Source organism: Amphiprion ocellaris, chromosome 22, assembly GCF_022539595.1.
Source record: "Amphiprion ocellaris isolate individual 3 ecotype Okinawa chromosome 22, ASM2253959v1, whole genome shotgun sequence".
NCBI lineage: Eukaryota > Metazoa > Chordata > Actinopteri > Pomacentridae > Amphiprion > Amphiprion ocellaris.
Window position 1 is genome coordinate 7932491 of NC_072787.1, and position 21423 is coordinate 7953913.

Consider the following 21423-nt stretch of genomic DNA (forward strand, 5'->3'; position numbering starts at 1 on the left):
AGTGCCTTTCCTTTATATGGTCCAGACTGATCTACAGGGTTCATGGAAAACTAGTGGTGTCATTTATACAATGTGTCGCTTGCTTAGGAACGGAAGACAGTCATAAATCCAACTGAGGTGGAGAAGACACTGAAGAAGATCAATGACTTTCTGCCCCAGAAAAACACAAGGAGAAGGCCAGAATGGCCTTGTCATAAGATAACATATACTTATACCTCCCATTCAGAAAAGCGTAAGACACGGTGCCAAACAGCCTTTCGGTAGTTAGACCAACACCATCCACCGTGCATTATTTTGGCATCTGTTTTGTGGCAGAGAAAATAATTACAGTGCAACAAAAGAATGTGAATCCGTTCATTCGCAAATCATGGAAAATATCTGTAAGCCTGGATTGGAATCAAAATGTTTAACCCCCAACTCTAATGGCTTATTGCAATGCTCCTTGTGTTTCTGAGACGGCTGGTTTACATTTTACAGCGACAAGCAAAGAGAGAGAGAGAAAAAAGTTAACCATGGCCACAAGCCGGTGGTCTCCCAAGCTCCGGTTTTCAAATTAACAAAAAGGGGTAACGCTTTCGGGCTTAATCCGAAACAACAGCAAGTGTTAAACACATCCATGTGTCCATTGGCAGCAATCAAACTTTAAAAAAAGAGGGAGACGAGATACTTTCCGAGTCTCTTTCCTGTCAATGAGAGCCAAGACTTGTGCCATACGTCTTCTATATAGGTCTGAATCAGACTGTCTGGGCTCTATTAAACAACAGCATCGCAGGTCACATTTGAGAACAATTTACAAGCCCTGTGGAAAAAAAAAAAATGCCCCAACCAATGGGATTTTAACACCACGGACATTTCAAGTGTCAGACTTCGCCTGGGACACATCTATTATGCCACACGGCATGTAACAAACAAGGCAATTAATATCTGTGGTCCTCGAATTTCCTAAAACTCATGTCGCAGTTTCCCTCCAAGCCCCAGATGGTAACTACGCAATTAATAGTGCCGTTGCCCTGCTTAAATGTATGAATCAAAAAGATTTATTTGTCCCAACATGCTGGCTTTGGGACATCTCAGAGCTAGAAAAAAACTAAAAACTCCTGGCAAAGTATGGAGATCCAGTCGTTTGCAGCGGAGCTGGACGGTGTTCAGAATTATGGTGAGCTGTCGTTGGGTCCTTAAAAGGAAAAAAAGGGAGGAGGCAGCTGAGGAAAGAGACAGAAAGAAAATGAGAAATAAACTGAGAAAGAAAGTAGAGCAGAGAGCTTGGTGCCAGTTTGTGAAGCAGTGGAATGGCATGTCTTCAGAAGGTAGAAAAACAGTTTCCTCCATCATTTGGAGCTTGTCAGACAGACTGTGAAAAGCTGACAATTACACAGGAGGAGAACCGACCGGCCGGGCCTCTACAGGACCAGTGGTGTTGCCTGAGAGCTGCTTTGGGTGTTACTGCCAGACATCTCCCTCTACGAGTGTGTAGGTCTCAGACTGGACCTTCATTGCTTAAACAGTACAAGAAAACCAAACTGGAACAAGTAAACTAAACATCCGTCACCTAAAGTGATTATTTTGATTTGTTGCCGGGTGCACCAGGGCGTGCTTACATTTCTCTCAGAATGTGTTTCCAATGTGTTTGTCTCAGTGGACAGATGTGCAAGAGGCGCAAATGGATAAGAAGAGGGGAGTAGAAGGCAATTCATCTCCATGACAACACAGCTGTAGAGTGAGCTATTCAGTGTCCACTCAACAGCAGGTCAACCAAACCTCACAGACACAGAAAATGCAGCTGATATTTTTTGTTTTTTGACCAACTTGTTTTTAAATTTGCCTATTTAAACCTTCTAATCAGTTTTGATGGTTACACCAACAAGTGCTGCAGTTAAACCATGAACATAGAGGGCTCACTTATAGCCTGGCATGCTTGTGTATTAGCAGGGAAATAATGCTAAACTCTAAGTGCAAAATACAGAAACAGAACTTGGTGATACAAGTTTTACATTTTAATGTTTTACATGTTTCTGCTGTGAAAAGTTAGAAGAACTTGTGTAGTACAAAATGAATCAACAGATAGTTTTGACAGTCGATTAAGTGGTTGAAATAATGCTTTCAGAAAGCAAGATAGAAAGCAAGAAAGAAAGAAAGAAAGAAAGAAAGAAAGAGAGAGAAAGAGTATATTTGCTGTTATTCTATCTCCTGGTTTCTTAATTTCTCTGACGGTAAATTTTAAAAAACTTGGGGAAAAACAAGACATACAAGGATTTAATGAAACACTTCTGGACATTTTTCAGAATTTTTGTCATTTTATAGGCTGAACAACTACATCATTAATTGAAAAAACAATCAATAGGTTAATTAATAATGAAAATAATAATTAGCGCTGCCCTAGCATGGAAGAAAAAATGAAGCAAAAGGGTGAAATTTCGTTTCACTAATCTGACACCCTTGATGACTTACAAACCAGATTTTAATGATGACTTTACTGCTGCAAAATGTGTGCAATTCAAGCTTTTGAGGGTGAGCTAACCTTTCTGTGGATGACAATCACATGGTGTAATTGCAAACCTTTCATACTGAAGGTGTGCTGGGACACATTGATTTGTGGGGGAATTTTATGCCTTTATAAAAGGGCAACAGTAGAAAGGTGCCAGGAAGCAGAGGAGAGAATAATGAGTGACAGAAGAAGCAAACTGGGACTCCGTGGTTCATGGTCAAAGCCAGCATAGTGTCTCTCCACATTTGTGTGTCCCTCAGTCCATCTGGCTTACTTATAAACCTGTGTGAGTGCAGGATGTGGAGGAAGCCAAACTGTGTCTTCACTCCCATTAAAATCTATTTGCCAATAAACAGCAGAGCCTAAACTGTGGTCTGGATTTATTTTGGAGTGAAAACACAAAACACAAACACAGACACAGATTAGAAAGATGAGAGGAAAGACTGGAAGACAAATGGACTCTAGTGGAAGGTGCTCAGCTCATGTTGGATGTGCGCTCAAACACAGAAACACACTTTCCTTCACACAAAGCTTTAAGGAGAGGAGTGGAGTGAACTTACGTGGGATGGTCACACTGAAATGCTGAGGGTCAGAGATCAACAGTTTCCTCTTGAGTTCATTCATGCCGACACCTGTGGGTCCTGCACAAAAAAAACACGAGAACGCATCATGAAAATCACAGAATCCATCACAGCGTCTCACCAATCACACCAAAGAAACGGGCCGCTCTTAAAAACTGCAATTTCTATTAAGAAATTAAAGCATCCGCTATAATGTGACATGGAATGAGACATTTTGGCATGTCACAGTAGGAAAAGTACAGGATAAAGTAATAAAATGAGTGATGTCTGATTTATCTGCTTTAGTGTCAGGGTTTTGCTGTTGTTCATACTGTCTCACTGTTACACTGTGCCAATAGATAATGTCAATAATAACTGTGCTTATCCTGCTATTCATAATATCAGAAAAAAGACACTTGGATAGATATTTATAAACACGCAGCACAATTTACATTTTGTGAAATTAGAATCAGATAAAATGTATCACTAAATTTACTATGCTGTATTAAAACTGACTCAATATGAACCAGTTAAGGGACACCCCAACACTGCCCATAACTCTGGGGGCTTTAAAAGAGAGAAATAAAGACTCTAAATACACTTCAACCATTTAAACCTCAAGCAGACTCTATAGAAACAGCCTTACCACAGCTAGAGGTAATCTGAACTCAATAATGTGTTTTGTGCAGAGTTAGAATGAGAAAAATTCTACAAAACAACTTCTCTGACAAAAGTGGAAATAAACTTGAATTAAAGTGTGCTCCCAGGTGTTACCAACACTGACAAAATGGTGGCTCTACGTACTATCAATATTTTACTATTTACATTCTTAAAAAACATAAACAAGGTGATTTTTACATAGCAAGGGATTTATCCATGTTGAATGTATCTTTCAACAATTTCTTGCAGACGTCTCTGTATACAGTTTTGAGCTCAACATACACCACCGTTCAAAAGTTTGGAGTCATGCAGGCAATTTCATGTTTTCATTGAAAACTCACACTTTTATTCATGTGCTAACATAACTGCACAAGAGTTTTCTAATCATTAATGAGCCTTTCAACACCATTAGCTAACACAATGTAGCATTAGAACACAGGAGTGATGGTTGCTGGAATTGTTCCTCTGTACCCCTATGGAGATATTCCATTAAAAATCTGCTGTTTCCAGCTACAATAGTCATTTACCACATTAACAATGTCTACACTGTATTTCTGACTAATTTAATATTATCTTCATTGAAAAAAAATGCTTTTCTTTCAAAAATAAAGACATTTCTAAGTGACCCCAAACTTTTAAATGGTGGTGTATTTTATTGATCAAGCATGCTTTGTTTTGCTCTCAGTCTCTCTGATTTGTTACTTTGCTTGTCTCCTATCTGCTTCTTGTTACCACAGCCTGAAGTTGCACCAAGTAGTGCAGACATTTTAGTTTAACCAGCAGTTGATTTTTGTGGAATATTTAAACGAAACATGCTTAAATATCCACATGTGATAAGTTCAAGGACAGTTAGAAAGCTGAAAATTCAATGATTCTTTTTGTTTTTGACTGTGTAACTTGTCAATTTAGATGTCCCCTCAGGTTGTGTTTTTGCTAAGAAATATGTAATTATTTTCCCACACTGCGAATTGAATTTCATTTTCAATAAAAACACAATGGGTAAAATGCTTTTGATAACTTATTTAATACATGCAATCTATAGTTATTGTTCATTTTTAAAAAGATCCTCTCGGACTGTAGTTTGGTAGAACAATAAAGCTCCAAAAGAGGTTCACAGTAAAAATTAAAAAAAGAAAAGCGGCTTCCTGTAATACTGTAGCAGGTCAGCTGGACCTTCCATCACATCCCTGGTGGGGAAACTGAGGCAATGAGTGGGAGTGCAGAAGGCAGGAGAGATTACTGAATATTGACTATTGATTAGAGCCTCCCACAGCTGAGCTTCTGTCCAGGATTTAACAAAAGCCAACATGGAGAGAACGCCAAGTTCCTGGCCATTATTAGAGAGGTATTATTTTTAATAATAATAGAAAAATCAAAGCAACAGTTTTGAAGAAATGTCACATTCATATGCACGCTGTACGTAGGTCCTCAGAAATGCAGTTACCACATACAAAGGCGGCTTTGTATTTTTTTTATTATTATTTTTAGATTTCAGACTCTTATTGAAAATGGTTTTTGTTGGATGGTAAAAAATGGATGAACATCCTAATGTTTTCTGGGCTCCGTACATCCTCTCCCTCTTTCTTTTGCTCCTCGGTGTCATTTTATACTCCCTCTGTTTCACAAAGCCATTTTCCAGTGTTTTGGTTGTTGTTACCAGGGTGCTACATCATCCTAATTTGAACTGACTGGCATCAATGTCTTCAACAAACTGGACAAGAAGTCAGTTTGGGAGTTACAAGTGCATGGCTCTGCATTTTAGTGTTTTACCACAGCTCTGCAGTGTGTGGACAGTTAGAGACAGCGCTTGATCTGGGCTCGAGATTCCTCGCATGCCTGACGTTCTGGGCAGGCACTACAATCGCATCAAACCCTATTGGAAATTCGCTTCTCCAGGCAAATGTGTTTAGCAGGCCGCTCCTCTAAAACAAATGGACAATGAGTTCACTCAGCGATGCGGATTAGGTGGAAAGAGAGGGAGAGAGGAAAAAAAATCTTTGAAAAAGACAAACTCTCAAGAGAAAGAGTGCTTCTGTTTCCTCTCATGCTATCTGCGCCGCTGCTCTACATTTCATCTAGTGTGAGCAGGAAGGTTTTGGAGAGATCCAGTACCTGATAAATAGGTGTGGACAACAAGGCTCTTTTAAGTATAATCTCTGAACACTAGCAGCCTTCACATACAGACAAATTCACACCCCATGCTTCCCTTCTCCTTCTGCACCCAGCAACACATGGTTTTGAGTCCTATTGTGTGACTGCTGTAAGTGATAAAAGCTGTTTCCTCAGTGTGCTCGCAGATTCTACTGTGAATTCAAAGAAAGACACAAAAATACCCCAACCTTCTTTGGACCGACGGTGGGAAGCATTTTGTGGTTTAAGTCTCACATAAACAAGTACATGGCCAAGCGAAGACAGCAATCAATCTTAGCTGGGGAGAAGGAGTTTTTCAGTTAGAGGAAAAAAACGTCAGAGAACCTGAGGGCCGAAAGCTTGGCTGATTTACTAAGATGAGGAAATGGAGTTCATTTTGAATTTGTTTCGGGAGCGCGGGAGGAATGTGGCGGTGCTGTTTGAACAAGGCTGTGGACCAATGTTGTTGTAGGTGCTGAAGGTGGCAGAGCGTGGCAATAGAGGGGCTTTTATGAGCCCTATCACAGTGGTGCAGACAGTCCACCCAGCAGGCCACAAACTCCACACAGGCGTGTTTGCCTGAATCTGAGCGTGGATATCAGGGCCTGGGCCTATGGGTCCAACAGACTTATGTGTGCTACCACTGGTATGAAAAACGGCTGCACTTCGGCACGCTCGTAAAACCATTTTCACCTTGTACATCGCTCCCTTGCTTGCCACTTGTGATATCAATGAAGCATGGCAGCAGACCTTCTTCAGAATACCTCAGACGGTGATTAAAGCTTATTCCAGCTGTACCACCGCCTGCCAAGGGGGCCCAACAGACCCGCCACCAGGGCTTTTACAAGCAGAAGCAGTGCCCTGTGGTCCTGTTCCACCGTCTGACCTTAAACACGCCACCTCTTTGTGCATTGTTTGTTTTTAACAATGCCCCAATACAACAGCAACATTATAAATCTGAGCGCTACAATAAAAAAAGGCATAACTCTTGCAAAATTTCTGGACTGAGCTCTAGTATTTACATTGTGTTTATGTGTTTTTCTCTCCCTCCATCTGTCTGTCCCTGTCCTTCCAGGTTGCTGTGCCACTAAAAGTGTCAGACTTCATTACTGCACTCATTAGAGAAGCTGCTTTTAATATTGTGAGCTTAATAACTTCCAGGCCAAATGCGGAGCACATCTCATGCAGTTTGTGCAGTGAGGCCGGGGCCAGGCCCGACGAGGCCCCGCTCTGGGCCCCAGAGCCCCGACCCAGCCTCAAACCTCCTAGCCTGCCTCACATCGAGGACAGGCAAGATTACAGTGCTACACGCAGTGTTGGCTTTACTGCTTCCACATTCAAAGGATGACAGTGGCACAATGTGGTAACCACGGATCATTTCCAATGCAGATTTTCAACAGGGGAAAGGCTTAATATAGAGTTCCAAATTTATATATAGTTGAATACCACATAAACAGTCTCATAAGAATCAGTGCATTTGACCTACGTCAGGCCTAAACCCCAAACTACAAACCTTCAATTCATCAAAATCTTTCTGTAAGTTCGTTGGGTCAAGTTACAGAGAAATGTGGAAATCAACACAGCATTTTGTCAGGTTAAATAATCAGATTTCTTTCAAAACCATCAGTGGTTTGGTCAAACTATGCATTCAGTATTCAAAAATATATTTTCATTGGCTGTCTTATTAGAAATGTACAAAAGCCCAGATAAGCATCTTGATTGGTCTTTGAAACAGATCTCAGACTTCATTCATCCACTGCTTCATACATGTACAAGAGGTGGGCAGCAGGTCATTCATTAGTGGGCACTGTGGATGTTAATTAAGAAATGCCTTTAGGTATTCCTAAAAAGCCTTCGTAGAGGAGTATGTTTGATATAAAAATAATGTGGGGAGAAGGTGCCGTGCTGGAGAGTGGAAAAAGTGCAGAGCTGGAGCCAAGTCAGACATCGAGGGCTGTGTCCTGTCTGCAATTCCTGCAATAATGCAGACTTTACTTCTGAGGTATTACACTGACCTTCTGCTAAACCCTTTCCCCCAAAACACTGCTAAGCTTCAGACTCCCCACATGTTAAATGCTGTAAATGAGCTGCAATAAGAACAATACTCCAGATATAAAAGTCTTTTCAGTCTTTTGAAAACCAAAAACACAGGGGTAAAAGTCTAAGGAATTAATTAAACAGTATGTTTGTGTGCTCTGACAGTTATTCATATGGCAAATTAGTCGTACACTTGCAGTAGTAAGCGAGGACAAACAGCATATCTTTCACTACCTACATTAATATTGTAGATTACATCAGAAAACTAAAAGTTCTTTTTCTCAATTAGCATATGCACTGTGTCGTATTTTCCAGCTGTGTGGAAGCCAGCTCTGGACACTATCAGTTTAGGACAGAGGTTTTAGTCTTTAGGTGGCTGACTTTTTTGACATGCACATATGTAGCACCTCATTACAGGGTTTTGTTTTGAACTGAGCTAGATGGAAACATTAAAAAGTCAGCTAATCACACCAATTTCAAACCAATTCACAGAGTTATTGCTTGCAAACTAGCTAGAACTGTTGTTATGTCATCCAGCAAAACTCAGATTTGTCTGCAACAAATCAGGCACATTGTTTTGTCTACCTTCATCTGAAATTAAAGATCCATTGTTTAAAAAATTACTAAGAATTTTAACAGCACCAATTAATGTATGTTGAGTTCCTTTAGACTATATGACTTACTTTGCTCTATAAATTTATTATTTAGTTTTACAATTTCTAGAAACTCTGGGCTTTTCACACTATTCTGCAACTCTAGAAAGATATTTTCATCAAGCTGAATGTATCTTAAACCAGCTTGCTGACAACTTGCTCCTCTGTGTGCTGTTTTTAAACCATGTCACATTTAGTACGTTATATTTTTTTTATCTGAATCTTTCAATTTGCCTTCATTTCAGGCAAATAGTCCTGATTTTTTTTGCTGTGTGACTGTTGGTTGCAGTGAGCCAATTGCAGTTTCTCAGTTGCACCAGTTTTATTATGAGATTTTGTGCAAAAGTTTGCTTAGGCGAATTTATAAATGAGAAATATACAATAAAGTAATTCTGACTACATATGTTGATGTTCAGTCTAGATCTGGTTACTTTTTCTGACAGCACAACATGTCACCCTAGTCCAAAGATCAAAAACACAGCGGTAAAAGTCTAAACCCTTGTTGAAAGTTAAAAATCTACTGATTCCTTAATTGATTGCTTAAATGTAATTTGCCATTTAAAAAAGCATGTTTTTTAAACTCACTGGCAGGTTTTGAGGTTCAGTGGGTTAATACATAACATGAAGCGCAGAAAGTATTTGTGGAAAAGTATTTTCTCATGTGTTAAACCCACAAGGCCTTACACTGAGGAGTAAAGACTCTGAACCAAACTTTTTTTTTGAGAAAATAAGACTTGGAGAGAAATGTTTTCTTATAAGAAAAATCAAGTAACTCCAGGGAGAGGAAGAAGGAGAGAGGGAGGCTGAGAAACATAAAGCAGATCCTTCCTTGGCCCTCCACTTTGTTATGTGTGAAATTGTCCATAAGTTGTCCTCCAAATTATGGAAGTTAATTGAAAATATTTACATTAGCATGACAGGAGGGAGGCTCAGCATCTTCTGTGTAAAATTGCGACATGCTGGCAGGAAAATGGGCTTGCTAATTAGCAACATGCGTGATGAAGTCCATGCTTTATGTGGCATATTTAAGCAAACCAAGGCCTGGTCAATCAGGCTCGGAGCACAACTCTAGAAGGAGCACGAATAGCAAAGAAATAAGACTGAGACACTGTTGACCTTGTTGCCAGTAGTGTTCGCTTCTATATTAACCTCACAAATGTGTAAAAATTCATCTGGAACATCTAAAATATAAAGATGAGGACTAGAACAGATGTTTGAGTACTCATTCCTTGAGCGCATCCCTTACCTTGATGAATGGAAATATTAAAAAGAATCACAGAAAATTTTGGGAATGTTTTATTCCATCTGTGTCTGGGACATTCTTGTCATTTTTTTGTTACAAGTAACACACCTAAAAAGGAAAAATGTGGAAAAGCCTCATGGATCTCCCTGATGGTACAGTTGGTGCTGAGAAAGATTTAAGTCCTTACTGTTGCACCTGGCTTAGCATATTGTTCCACCATTCACTGGCAACACTCGTCTTCCAACCACAAATACAGAATGAGAAACCGCTAAATTCATTTCAAGACCTTGGCACGTTATAAAGCTCTTTGGAGGGCTTTGTAACACCCGCTCCTCCAGGCAAGTGTTAACAATTTCATCGGCTCGAAAAATTGAAAGGACATTGAGAGTGAGGTGCAGTAAATGAAAGTACTAAATGTGACTGATTAATATAAGGTCTGCTCCGTCGATTCCACTGAGTGCTAAAAGTCTAAATTAAGGTGGATGGCTGCGGGTGAGCCCCCACTTTGGGAAGCTCATTTCTGGGTTGAGGGTCACAGGAGGCCAAGGCCGAGCCACCTGGGGCTTCTGGAGCAACAAAACTCTGAGTCACAGCCTTTTCTGTGATGTGTGTGTGTCACCCTGCTGAGAGGTGAGGATTTTCATTAAAATCTATGGTCTCTACAGAGCCAAGTTTAACGGCAATGACTCAAAACAAAGTGTGAGGTAAGCAGTGACATCAGATTTTGACAACAGTTGGATTTTCTGATAAACATTTTGGAATCTAGCTCACTACTCACCTACGAGGACCACCAGCCTGTGTTTGGCTCCACTTTGCCTGCGGTATGCAGTGACCTCCTCATATGTAGGAACATCAGCCATGTCGTACATTTCACTCTTCTTACACTCGTACATGGACTTGTTGGTCTTCTTGTCTCTCCTGCTGAGACGGAAGCTTCTCCTGAACCCAGCTGGAGATCAGGATGAAACGACAGAGGAGACGGAAAGAAACGCATTAATCTACAGTTTCAATGCATAAAAGATAAAAAAGGTTGTGTCAGCAAGTAGTGCATCTATGAGGGGTGTCTAAATTCCAGTGCAACTGCATGTACAGTACACATAAGGCCGCAGCTGTGCACTGCGATTTATGGTTTCAGTGTCTTGGCAAACACCTCCACACAGCTCCATGTCCAAGACCTCATATTGTATTGTGCAGCTCGGTTTTATGACAGCTATCTTTGCTGTAGGTGAAAGAAGTACAGCTTAACCTTCAGCCAAACAGTTTCCCTGGATATCACACTCAAACACTTTACTCACATTTTCCCCTAGTGACATGTAGTGGATTTAAATTTTCTTCTTTTGTGCATGCCTGTATCTCTTGGAGTCTCTGGTAAGGATTTAGAACTTTTACATTTGTGAAAAGCTACTGTATGCAAAACTTTATTGGATTTGCCCTTACAACTATATTTTAATCAAGATAGGAGTGTAATTTTTTGTTCTTTTAGACCTGTCTGGAATCTTGTGCTTTCTAAAGCCAGATTTCTGCTGAGAGACCATTTACGAAACTGCAGAAACTAGATGTTCTTTTACTGTAATTTACTGTGACAGCATGTGAATTCACCACAAGCTGGTTAATGGTTGCTCACATAACTGTCAGGCTTTGATTTGCATTTCGTTCACGATGCAATTTTAGATACAGATGAGGTATGTGTATCCCAGGCCTATGTATGTGTGTGTCATTTAGTGCTCTTTGGTTGGTTGCAAAGGAACAGTTGCCCTGTGTCTGCAGGTCGCTTTACAACAGCTGTCATCTCCGATTTATTTATGGCGCACCGTGTCCTCCGACTTCTGTCACAAAGGCTTCTTAACATACCAATCCAAGAGTGTGCACGCCTTGATCTGACGATCTATGACAGTATCAAAAGGAGACAGTTATGTCTAATTTGCAGACTATAGTTTCAGATTTATGACAGATGTTGGTCCAAGCTGAAAAGCGGTAAATCTTCAGAAGCCAGGACGTCAAATATCCTATTTCTGCTTATTGCCATGGGTTGTTACCAGCCTTTTCTTTCATTATTTCAGTTTTAAATCAGTAATTAATAAACTCAAAGATAGGATGCAAGAAGCATGATTAGGACAGAATGAAAATTATGGACTGAGAGAGAGTTGAAACTGCTCGTGATACCCGCCCCCTTAATACTTTCCACAACATTTTCAGACCACTGTAGGGCTGCGCAGACAAGCAGCAAAGAGAAAGTATTTTTCTCAGCTTGTTCTTTTCCAAACAGTCCCTTAATAGGGGAAGGAGCTGCAGACCTATGCTGAGTTACAAATGAAACACGCTGTAAGTCATTGGAGCACAATAATAGTGTTTTTGCATTAGCGAGTGCATACGTAGGAGTGTACACACGCGCCTGAATATAGTGTTACAGTGAACATTTAGGGCAGACTTTGTTCCACTGCGGGCAAGTTGTGGTTTACGTTGTCTGTGCCATTTCTCCTGTGGTTAATCTACTCATTCAGCACCATCAGCCCCCCACCACCTCCTGCACACTACCCTCTGCCACACAGTGGAAAGCATACACCGCTCATCTGCATTTCTCCTGTAAAGACATCAAACTGTAACTAATATCCACAAGGTTGACATCATTACAATAAACATTAGAAGTTTAATGTTAGTGACATCCTATTGAAAGCAAGCAGTCACTTTCTGAAGTTCAAACCCAAAAAGCCACACTGGTCAGCCATTTATCATAGTGTAAACACACCACCGGCTAATTAGGCTTTAAGTAATACTATAAAAGTCATTAATTCTGTCTGTCAAGCTGCCACCCAGCAGCTCGGGCCAAGGCCACTGCTTTCCTTGGGGTATACAGGTGCAGAGTTTCATTAATATAAATTGCCATCGCTCAGCTAAGGAGGGCCCTCAGTAATCTGGTGCACCTCAAATTCACTCAAACTGTTCTCGATGACTCCATCCATATAATGAGGACAATTCAACTTTCCTCCCTTCTAGCGCTGCCTGAGGGTAAATGAATTAAAGCCTTGTGCAGGAGAAAGCAGCACACCATCCCTCATCGAGCCCCTCAACAACTCATCTCATCTTCATGGAGAATTAGACCGACGGGATGGAAATTAATGAGATCCAGAATTAAAGAAGGATTCAAGTCCCGTTTAGATGAAGGAAGTCTGTCCCGTTTGTCAAGAAAAGCCTCAGCTATGCTGGAACACCAACATGTTTGTCACAGGATGATCCAAGCATAAAGGTTACTAGTAGGAAAGGAATGAATGATACGAATGGCACAGACATTCAATACCTCCTTAAATGGTTTGACAGATTAAATCAAATTTATTGACAATAGCTCTGTTTTGAATTTCCCTGGAATGAGAGCGTAGTAGTGGCAGTGTTTTGGTGTGCTTTTCTGCAAAAGAGCGTTCTGTGTCTTGGGTATGGTGTTAAAGTTTCCTTGCTGAAGTTCCACACACACATCTCCTAATGCTGTGCACCAGGCTGCAACTGGTAAACTGCCAGAACAGCACTTGCATGTACTCACATGTGCATTTCTCACTCTTTCTCTCTTGGACACAAACACACAGACACTTTGATTCAATGCCCTTTCAGTGAAACAGAAACATAAAAAAGCCAAGGAAAAAAAGATGAGCATACTAAACACAGTGTAAACACAAAGCTGTGGCTACGCACACACAGACATCCACACATAGCTGCCTGGAAGTCGCCGGCAGGCCTGCAAGCCCATTTTCCAGTATGATAATGTCTTACAGCCACGTAGGAAATTTAGCGTGTGTGTAAAGAAAGCACCTCGAGGTCTCTACAAACTGTGATTGCAAACTGCCCACTCGGACACCAACATCCTGTGAATTGTTACAACCCCACACCTATAAAAGAAATGGCTACAACTGTTAAAGAAAAAAAACATGAAGTACAGCACAGCAAGATAAATGTTCATAAAAAATAACAGATGACTCAAAAAGTCTCAAGTCATGCGTTTGCCAATGGGTGTCTGAAAGAGGAGAAGCCTGAGAACAATACAAGCATCAGGTCTTCCAGACGTCACGCGTAGGCGATCAGCAAGATGACAACACTGTGAGGGGAAAAAAATTACTGCCATTTCTTCTCCAATCCAACTTCATCTTGTGCACACAGCGGAGAGAGAAAAAGTGAGGTGAAGCGGGGAGGAAAAGGTTCATAGTGAAAACACCTGTTGCGAAGCCCCAGTGTAGCGAGGCCCGCCGTCTAGGGCCCGTGGTCTAACTATAGGAGACCGTGCTGACAGCTCCAGTGCCATCCTGGCTCTCCCTGCAGGGGCCCTCTCTCCTCAGGACTAATGGAGACAACATCTATGGAATTAACCAGCCATGGCAGCTGAGGATTAAGTGAGTATTACGCTCTCGGCTCAATTCCCCACGCTGCGGTTTAACGCTGTAACACTTAGTCCGGTTCGTGGGCACCAAATGTGGGAAGCATTACCAGCTCTCTCTGCCTTATTATGCACTGCCATTATTGGCTTGGTTGGAAGGGATGAGGAGGGCACACGGTAGGGAGCTAGGGAGGAGGACGATGCTTTCCACACTGTCAGCCATAATTATCCCAACAGTGAATAGAAGGAAGGGGAGTGCTGCTGCCCATAATGACAAAAATAAAAAAGCCTGAGGTAGACAGAAGAGCGGCTCTGCTTGATTCAATTTGCTTGTCTTGCATAATAGGGAAGCATGCTACACGATTAAAGCAACATGCACAGCTTTCTGACACCATTGTACGTTGTATAAAGCCATGTCACTGCTGATCAATGTAATGTGAGCAACCATTATTTAGTGCAAAATGTCTCCAGATGATTCAAGAAGGTTTTGAGGAGAGGGGAGGAGGATGCAGACAAGCATGTGTCCTTCAAATGCTCCTTTCACACAACTACAACAGTCATCTGTAAAATCAATCATTGTACTGCAATACAGTGGCCTACATGACTGATCTTAGGAAATCTGATTGCATCAAGTGTCTAACTGTTTCCAGCAGCAGCCTAGACATACAGAGAAATATGTATACGGATCTTTGGAGAAAGTAAGTTTCAGTCAAGGGATGTACTTCACTCCTTCAGTAATAAAAACAATAAAGGCTAAAAGCAAACAGAAGTGTGCTGGCATGACATTTGAGATACTGTATGCACGTATAGCAGTCCATAGTGGTGAACTCATTAGTTGTTATCTGGGGAGAACGCATTCTGGGAGTAGTTTCCGCAGCCCTCGCACTGAGCATTTGGAAAGTGGTACTCAACCCAAGTGTTACAGGCTTATTCAGTGGAATAGTGCTCTAGACCTTTGGCTGCAAGAGGTCCATTTGTATCAGCGCTATTTGTTTTTCCCTTCCAGTCTTATCCCACAGCTCTTTGGGCTCAGGAATGTCTCGTCTCAAAACGATGCCTGATGCCTTCTGTGTTGGCAAAAAACCTCCCAAAAAAACACTCAACACACACAGCACTTCTGCTTCTTCTGGAGTCCTTCAAGCCACTCTAAACAAGCCAAACGGGGCCTATGAGTGCCAAAAGTACTAAGACTTAATGCCTGCTTTCCTGTTTGTCTCACCAGCCTGATGTTCAGACAGAGAGGATGCTCTACATCACAGTTACAGGGAAATGAAACTCCATGTCTTTTTTCTGACTCTAAACAAGAGAAAAGCTTTGTTGTTAAAGTTGATAAAAGCATTGCTGTCAAGCCAGCGCATATACCTGGTCTGATTGTATCCAAATGTTGGATACTCATGTGATTACGTATCATTGAAATCTTATAAAGTAAGGTTCCTCTGTGTTTGGACACAGACTGGTGGAAAAACTCACTAATCCCAACATATCGGCTCCTGCCTCTCGACAACAATTGAACCTGCACCCTGATGAACTCATCTCATTTTGGAAATGGAGCAAATTTTTCTTTCAGTTTATAACACTTCTCCATTTTGTTCCATAACTTCCATAATTGGATTGTGAGCAGCTGATGGATATCCCAGCCCCCATTTGTTCAGCTTTTACTGATTTGGAGCTTCTTGCCTGCCCTCCTTCCTTCCATCCATCTGTCTTTCTCTCTGGATATTCAGTGTGTTATTTTGTTTTTTCTCGATTATGTTAGCAATGTTACTACGCCTGCAGGTACGAAGCTGATTGCACTGATGGATTACTGAAGAAACGTGTCTCTTGGTGCTTGATTTTAAGGGGAAAATGAGACTCTCCAAGCAATGCTTTCTAGAAAGGCCTGATGAGCAAGCATCCTGGAACACAGTATTCCGTCTTCTAAATCGGGCTTTATTCTGTAGTCTGCTGGCTTTAAAATCAAGCAGCATCTGAACACAGGAATCTGCTCGCCCCCAAGTAGTGCTCAGGGATCGCTTTTGGCAATGGCCCTTACAGACATTGCATCACTAAGAGAGGCATGAAGTGAAAACAAACCAAAAACTAAGGACAACAACTGCTTGCCACCTCCCACCGCCTCTTTTATTTCCCTATGCAACCTCGGTAGCATTGCAAAAGCATCTGTAAGTTCTAGGATTTCAAACTTTTAAAGACGGGCCAACTTTAAATCATACAACCACATTCAAGAGGCTGAAAAGTCATGCAGCAAGTACTCTCATCGAGAAGATGTTATTATAACTCACAATTTTTTTCTCCTCCTTCTCCTGAGGTTCTCTCATTTCAGTTAAACCTCGTTCTGGGCTGCTGGAGTCAAGAAATGCTGCTAACCCGCTAGAGTGCTGGATGTTGTTTGGGTACCGAGGAAGAAGAGGAGAGGCTGAGGTCACTGACCTCATGGAGGAGGCAGGGTAACAGTGAGGGCAAGCCTGAAGGGGACAGAGGAGTGGAAAAAAATGGACTAGTGTTTGGCATAGTTCGACTTTGGGAAGTGACCCTGATTGAGCTTGGCAGACATGGCTCAAACTTAGTATTTATAAACTCGCATGTGCACTGGATATCCTGTGAAATCTGGAGTCTAAATGGTGTAGTGAGCAAGGAGAGTTCTGTTCACCTCTTGACCTCAACATCTGAATATAGACAGAGTGGTATATAGAGAGAAAGAAATAAAGACAAATGGAGTGAGAGATAGACAGACAGATTTGTGTGTGAGCTAGCTAGGACAGCCTGTGGTCCTCCAGAGGGACGATACCTTATGATTTGTCGGGAAAATGACAGTGGTAATAAAAACACGATGGTGAACATTTTCTGTACAAGACAGGGACTTGGAAGCAGCGCTCTGGAAAGGGATGCAGAACCAAAGTGGACCATGGTAATTGTCATTAAGTCTGACCGTTACCACATCAACAAGACCGCCTCTCGGCTGGACCTCCAAAACAAAGCGTGGAAAACAAGCGGTTCTTTTAACCCAAATCCATTCAAGACCATTCTCAGAGATGTGTTCAGACCCAGAGCAGAGGCAGAACAGGATAACTACTACATACTACAATCCATGACATGATCTGCCAGTGCTGTCAGCAAGGGAGCAGAAATAGCACACCGTAGTCTTTTGTACCACTACAGAACGACTCTTTGTGTTTTTTATATAGGAGTCCAACGTAAATCAGTTGTACCAAAAATACTGTGAGACTAAGAAAAGTACATCAAGGATACAAAAAACAAGTCACTGTATCTCTGTGAAACAATTTCTCAGTGTCCCGTGAGGCACACATGACAATAAATGGCATAAAAGTTAATGTATGAAGGGAGAATTTGGGGGTCAGGAGAGGATTAATGGAGAGGACATCTAATACAGACCAGGCCATAGCCTGCACTGTTAATGCAACAATGAAGGGCCACATCAGGACAGAAAAGGAAACAAGGAGGAGAAGAAGACAAGAACAAGACTCTCACCTAGGTGAAATCCGCTACTATAGTCTGCGTCCTCTGGTGATGAGAAGAAAAAGAAAGGGGAAGCCAGAAAAGAGGTACATCACCACGTTAAAAAGAATGAGCAGGCATGACAGAAACAGGCACGTACTCCTCTAAGCAGACAGAAGAAAGGTAAAGTCCATAGAAATAGATAAGAAACACACAGATTAAGACAGATAATAGGCTGATTAGTTTTTGTGTTCATGTTGGTACAGTATTTAGTTTTTTTTTGTATTTTGTGATAGTGAGTGATAGTCACTAATGTAAAGGTAAAGAAGATGAGAGATTAACTATGGCCTCCAGCCAATGAGAACTTTGAGGCAAGAAGCAGCCAAAATATCATACGTCTTACTTCATAAGACGCATGATATGTAAAAACTGCTGACAAACCTCAATAATTAACACAAACTTAGTTTAGCTTTACACTCCACTACATCTGTGGCCATGGCTTTGGATGATTTTTGGAACTCTGTCAACAACTTAGGATTATGAGTAAGCTTGACAGACAGTTACTTGTAATGGGATGATTCTCCAAATGATGTCCAATCTAATGAAAATGACAAAACAGCTGGTGAAAGATGAGGCTTTGTAAATGCAAGAGCCAACAATTTTTGAGAGGAGAAATTGACCGTGACATCTAATGTTCTTCTTTCAGAGCATTTAGCGCTGACATGAGAAGACAGGCCAAACGAAAACAGTTAGGATGGAGAGCAGAGGTGAGAGGTAGACCTCTGCTTTCACAAAAAAATTATGAAGGAGAACCAATCACAAATGGTTTCACTGTTTGTGTATTGCTACACAATCAGCCAGAGACGTATCAGTAAAGTGCTATTGAATGGGAGATGTCAGACAAATAGTACCTTCGATCTCCTCAGCTGTGAGTGCCAAAGAAGCAAGGGATGGAAATCAGTCAAAGTTATAGAAAATGTTAGATTACAAAAAGGTAAGCAGAGGGACGAAGTAAAAGAAAAAGAGGAAACCTACCAAACTCTACAGCCACATCATCTTAGAAAAGCAAAACAAAAGACAAAAAATGACATGAGAACAGGTAAAAATTTCATTTCTTATACAAAGCATTAAAAGACTAAACTATAGTCTATGTAAGATGCGTTCAACCAAACCCCAATACAATATCTTGATACAAGTTGAGTCATTTCTCTCACACCACTGAAAAGGCTCACGATTCTATTTCATTTATCTAGTATTTGTGAAAAATGCTTAGCTCCACTACTTTACAGTGACACCATCTTTGCTGTGTCTACAAGTAAAATAAAACCATTCATTTGACAAAAAACCCCATCCAAAATCAATGTCCATTTACTTGCTTTTTCTTGAAGGCACTCATGGTCTTCATTAAAGGAGAACATGCATTCAGCTGTCATAATATAACAAAGTATAGAAATTCTGAGGGAGATTTTAACCCTCAACGGAAATTTAGATTCATATCATGTGATTATCAACCTGGCCTATTATCACATCCTATTTTAAGAATTTTGCTGTTTGCTTATGGACACCAAAAGATAAATGTTAAAAAGCTTGCTTTTGTTCTAGAGTTTGTGTTATTCTCAGTTTTGACAGTGCAATTTTTGTTTTGACTACAAATATATATCGGCTCTAAACAATGCTATTGGTCTTCTTGGCTGCTAATAATATGTATCGGCTCTAAGAAAATAACATCTATCAACCCCGAGATGTCTTTAAAAGCTCAGAAAAACATGAGGAAGTGGACCTTGACTTTAGATTTGTTAAAAAAAAACAAAACAATTTCATTAGACTACAAGGACCATTCACATTCTACTAAATAATACCACTGCTTCTACTGTGACAGGAAACATTCATATTCATTTTTACCTAGTGAGACACAGTCTGTGGTACATGTCTGTGGTGCATCCACTGTGACTTTACAGAAAAAAAAAATATTTAGATTCACAAGTCTCCAAAGGCCTTCCTTGCATTGATGCAATGTTCTAGAGTTAGTAACAAAATATGACAGAGACCATTTTAAACCAGCATTTTTCAAGACAGGAGCATTGTATAGTGAAACGTTTCATCCACATTTAAAGTAGCTTTTGAACTTCCTCCATATGTTCATGATTGCCATCCAAACAGCTTTGAGATGATGGTTTCAAAATGGTAGCTTAAGCAGGATCTGTGTGTGTGTTGTTTTAGGATGCTGTGAACATTTGGAGGCACTTAAAGGTGCTTCCTCTCCTTCACGTGTTCCCATTTTGGCCAAACAAGGTTAAATCAAAACCCGCATAACACCGTCTACCACAGCATGAGACTCACCTTACAACAAAGTGCTCATTTCCCTGTGCGCAACACAATTCAGGTTGGTGTTACAATCTAAATTAATAACAAGCCAAAACAACAGTCAGGACTAATAAGGGCAAAGTTTGTTGAGCTCTAGAGCAGTGACTGTTGTAAGATGCGGAGCCAAATGTGTTTACCTTTATCTGACATCTTGTTTCACATGTTACTCAGTTATTCCACTGATGTTGCCCTCTTCCTGTTGCACTGTGACATTTTGAAGTTGAACCAGCACCTAAACTACATTTTGAGTGGGATGAGAGGTAACAATAAAGCGGGAGGATTGAGGGGAAACTTGAAAGAGGAAACAACAAGGACAATATGAGAATGATAAAGATATCTAAAATCCTTCCCAGCGCTGCCTTCATTGCACTCTGGAAGGCTTTCATCTGGTGCCTATCTACCACAGGAATGGTTCGCATTGCCTAATGGCCTTGTAGCCTTGTACACCAACATTCCTAGTCTAATGAAAGACCATGCGATAATGCTACAGAATGTAAATCGGTAGGGCATGGCCTATCTGAGAATACTTAAATGGTGGAAGCAAAACCTTGTCTTCTGCCATTTATGAGCGGGCATTTCACCCAGCTGCCTAAAGGAACATTGTGAGAGCAGAGAGAAGAGCTGAAGTCATGATATGACGTGAGTATATGTGGATGGCCAGGCCTGTAGTGATGGTGGCAGCCAAGCCTATCATTTACTGAGTGCAGGGAGCCTTGGCCGTCCAGATTGCGGCCGCCGAATTTCGCAGACATTCTCCCTGTGCAGTCAAGCAGTCTACCACCAGCCAGCTAACCAGTCTCGGATGTTGCATGCCCAACTGCCCTCCCTCAGAAAGGGATGCGTGCTTAGGGGTATATCTCATGTTGCTCCCATACCCACAGAGGATGACAGAAGGGATGAGACAAGGGTGGTGTTGGACTGCAGGGAAAAAGTCAAAGGTAAGTGGATGTAGAGTCTGTTAAAGGATAAATGATGTTTGATGACATGACGGCATCGCAAGTGAGCCCAAAGGGCCTGACAATCAGACAAGCTGTAAACAAAAGTTTAGCAAGATTCTATAAACCAATTTATTTGAAAGTAAAACCAAGAGAGAGCAAACTTAAAATGATGGTATTATTCCATCATTGCAAAGGAAATCTATGTGGGCAAAACTGCAGTAAGTAAGATGGGTCCAAGCTGATTAAGAAGTCGGTCTGTTAGCTGTCATGGATGTTTACATCAGATAATTTGGGTAATAATGTTACTGTCCATCTTCATTTTCCATTCCAAATAAATTTGCCAGTGAAGCTAAGTAGTTGGACTTTGCAGTTGGAGTCTAGTGTGACCCTGGGTTGTTGTTGAATAGCAGGCCACCGTTAAACCCATCCAGCTAAGTCATCCTACCCATTAGATTCACATTAACATGTAATTCTTTACTCTTTAGATGCTTTTTGGCTTTAGCGCTGTATGCTTTATACCTGGCACAGTCAACCATCTGGTGA

General features: G+C 41.1%; 1 protein-coding gene across 7 annotated transcripts in view; it reads right to left on the bottom strand.

Annotated features, from left to right (window-relative positions):
* The window catches only part of mpp7a (MAGUK p55 scaffold protein 7a), a 159670-nt gene that overhangs the window by 15971 nt on the left and 122276 nt on the right, over nucleotides 1-21423 (bottom strand). For 3 of the 7 annotated variants that reach the window (XM_035944633.2, XM_035944634.2, XM_035944632.2), the window contains 6 exons: nucleotides 19481-19528; nucleotides 18614-18634; nucleotides 18490-18504; nucleotides 17612-17644; nucleotides 10547-10717; nucleotides 3046-3126 (listed from right to left, as the gene is read on the bottom strand). In XM_035944633.2, coding sequence (XP_035800526.2) covers nucleotides 3046-3126; nucleotides 10547-10717; nucleotides 17612-17644; nucleotides 18490-18504; nucleotides 18614-18634; nucleotides 19481-19528 — 369 coding nt within the window. The remainder of the gene's footprint in view (nucleotides 1-3045; nucleotides 3127-10546; nucleotides 10718-17611; nucleotides 17645-18489; nucleotides 18505-18613; nucleotides 18635-19480; nucleotides 19529-21423) is intronic. The other 4 variants (XM_055007125.1, XM_055007124.1, XM_055007126.1 and 1 more) reach the window with 4 other exon arrangements.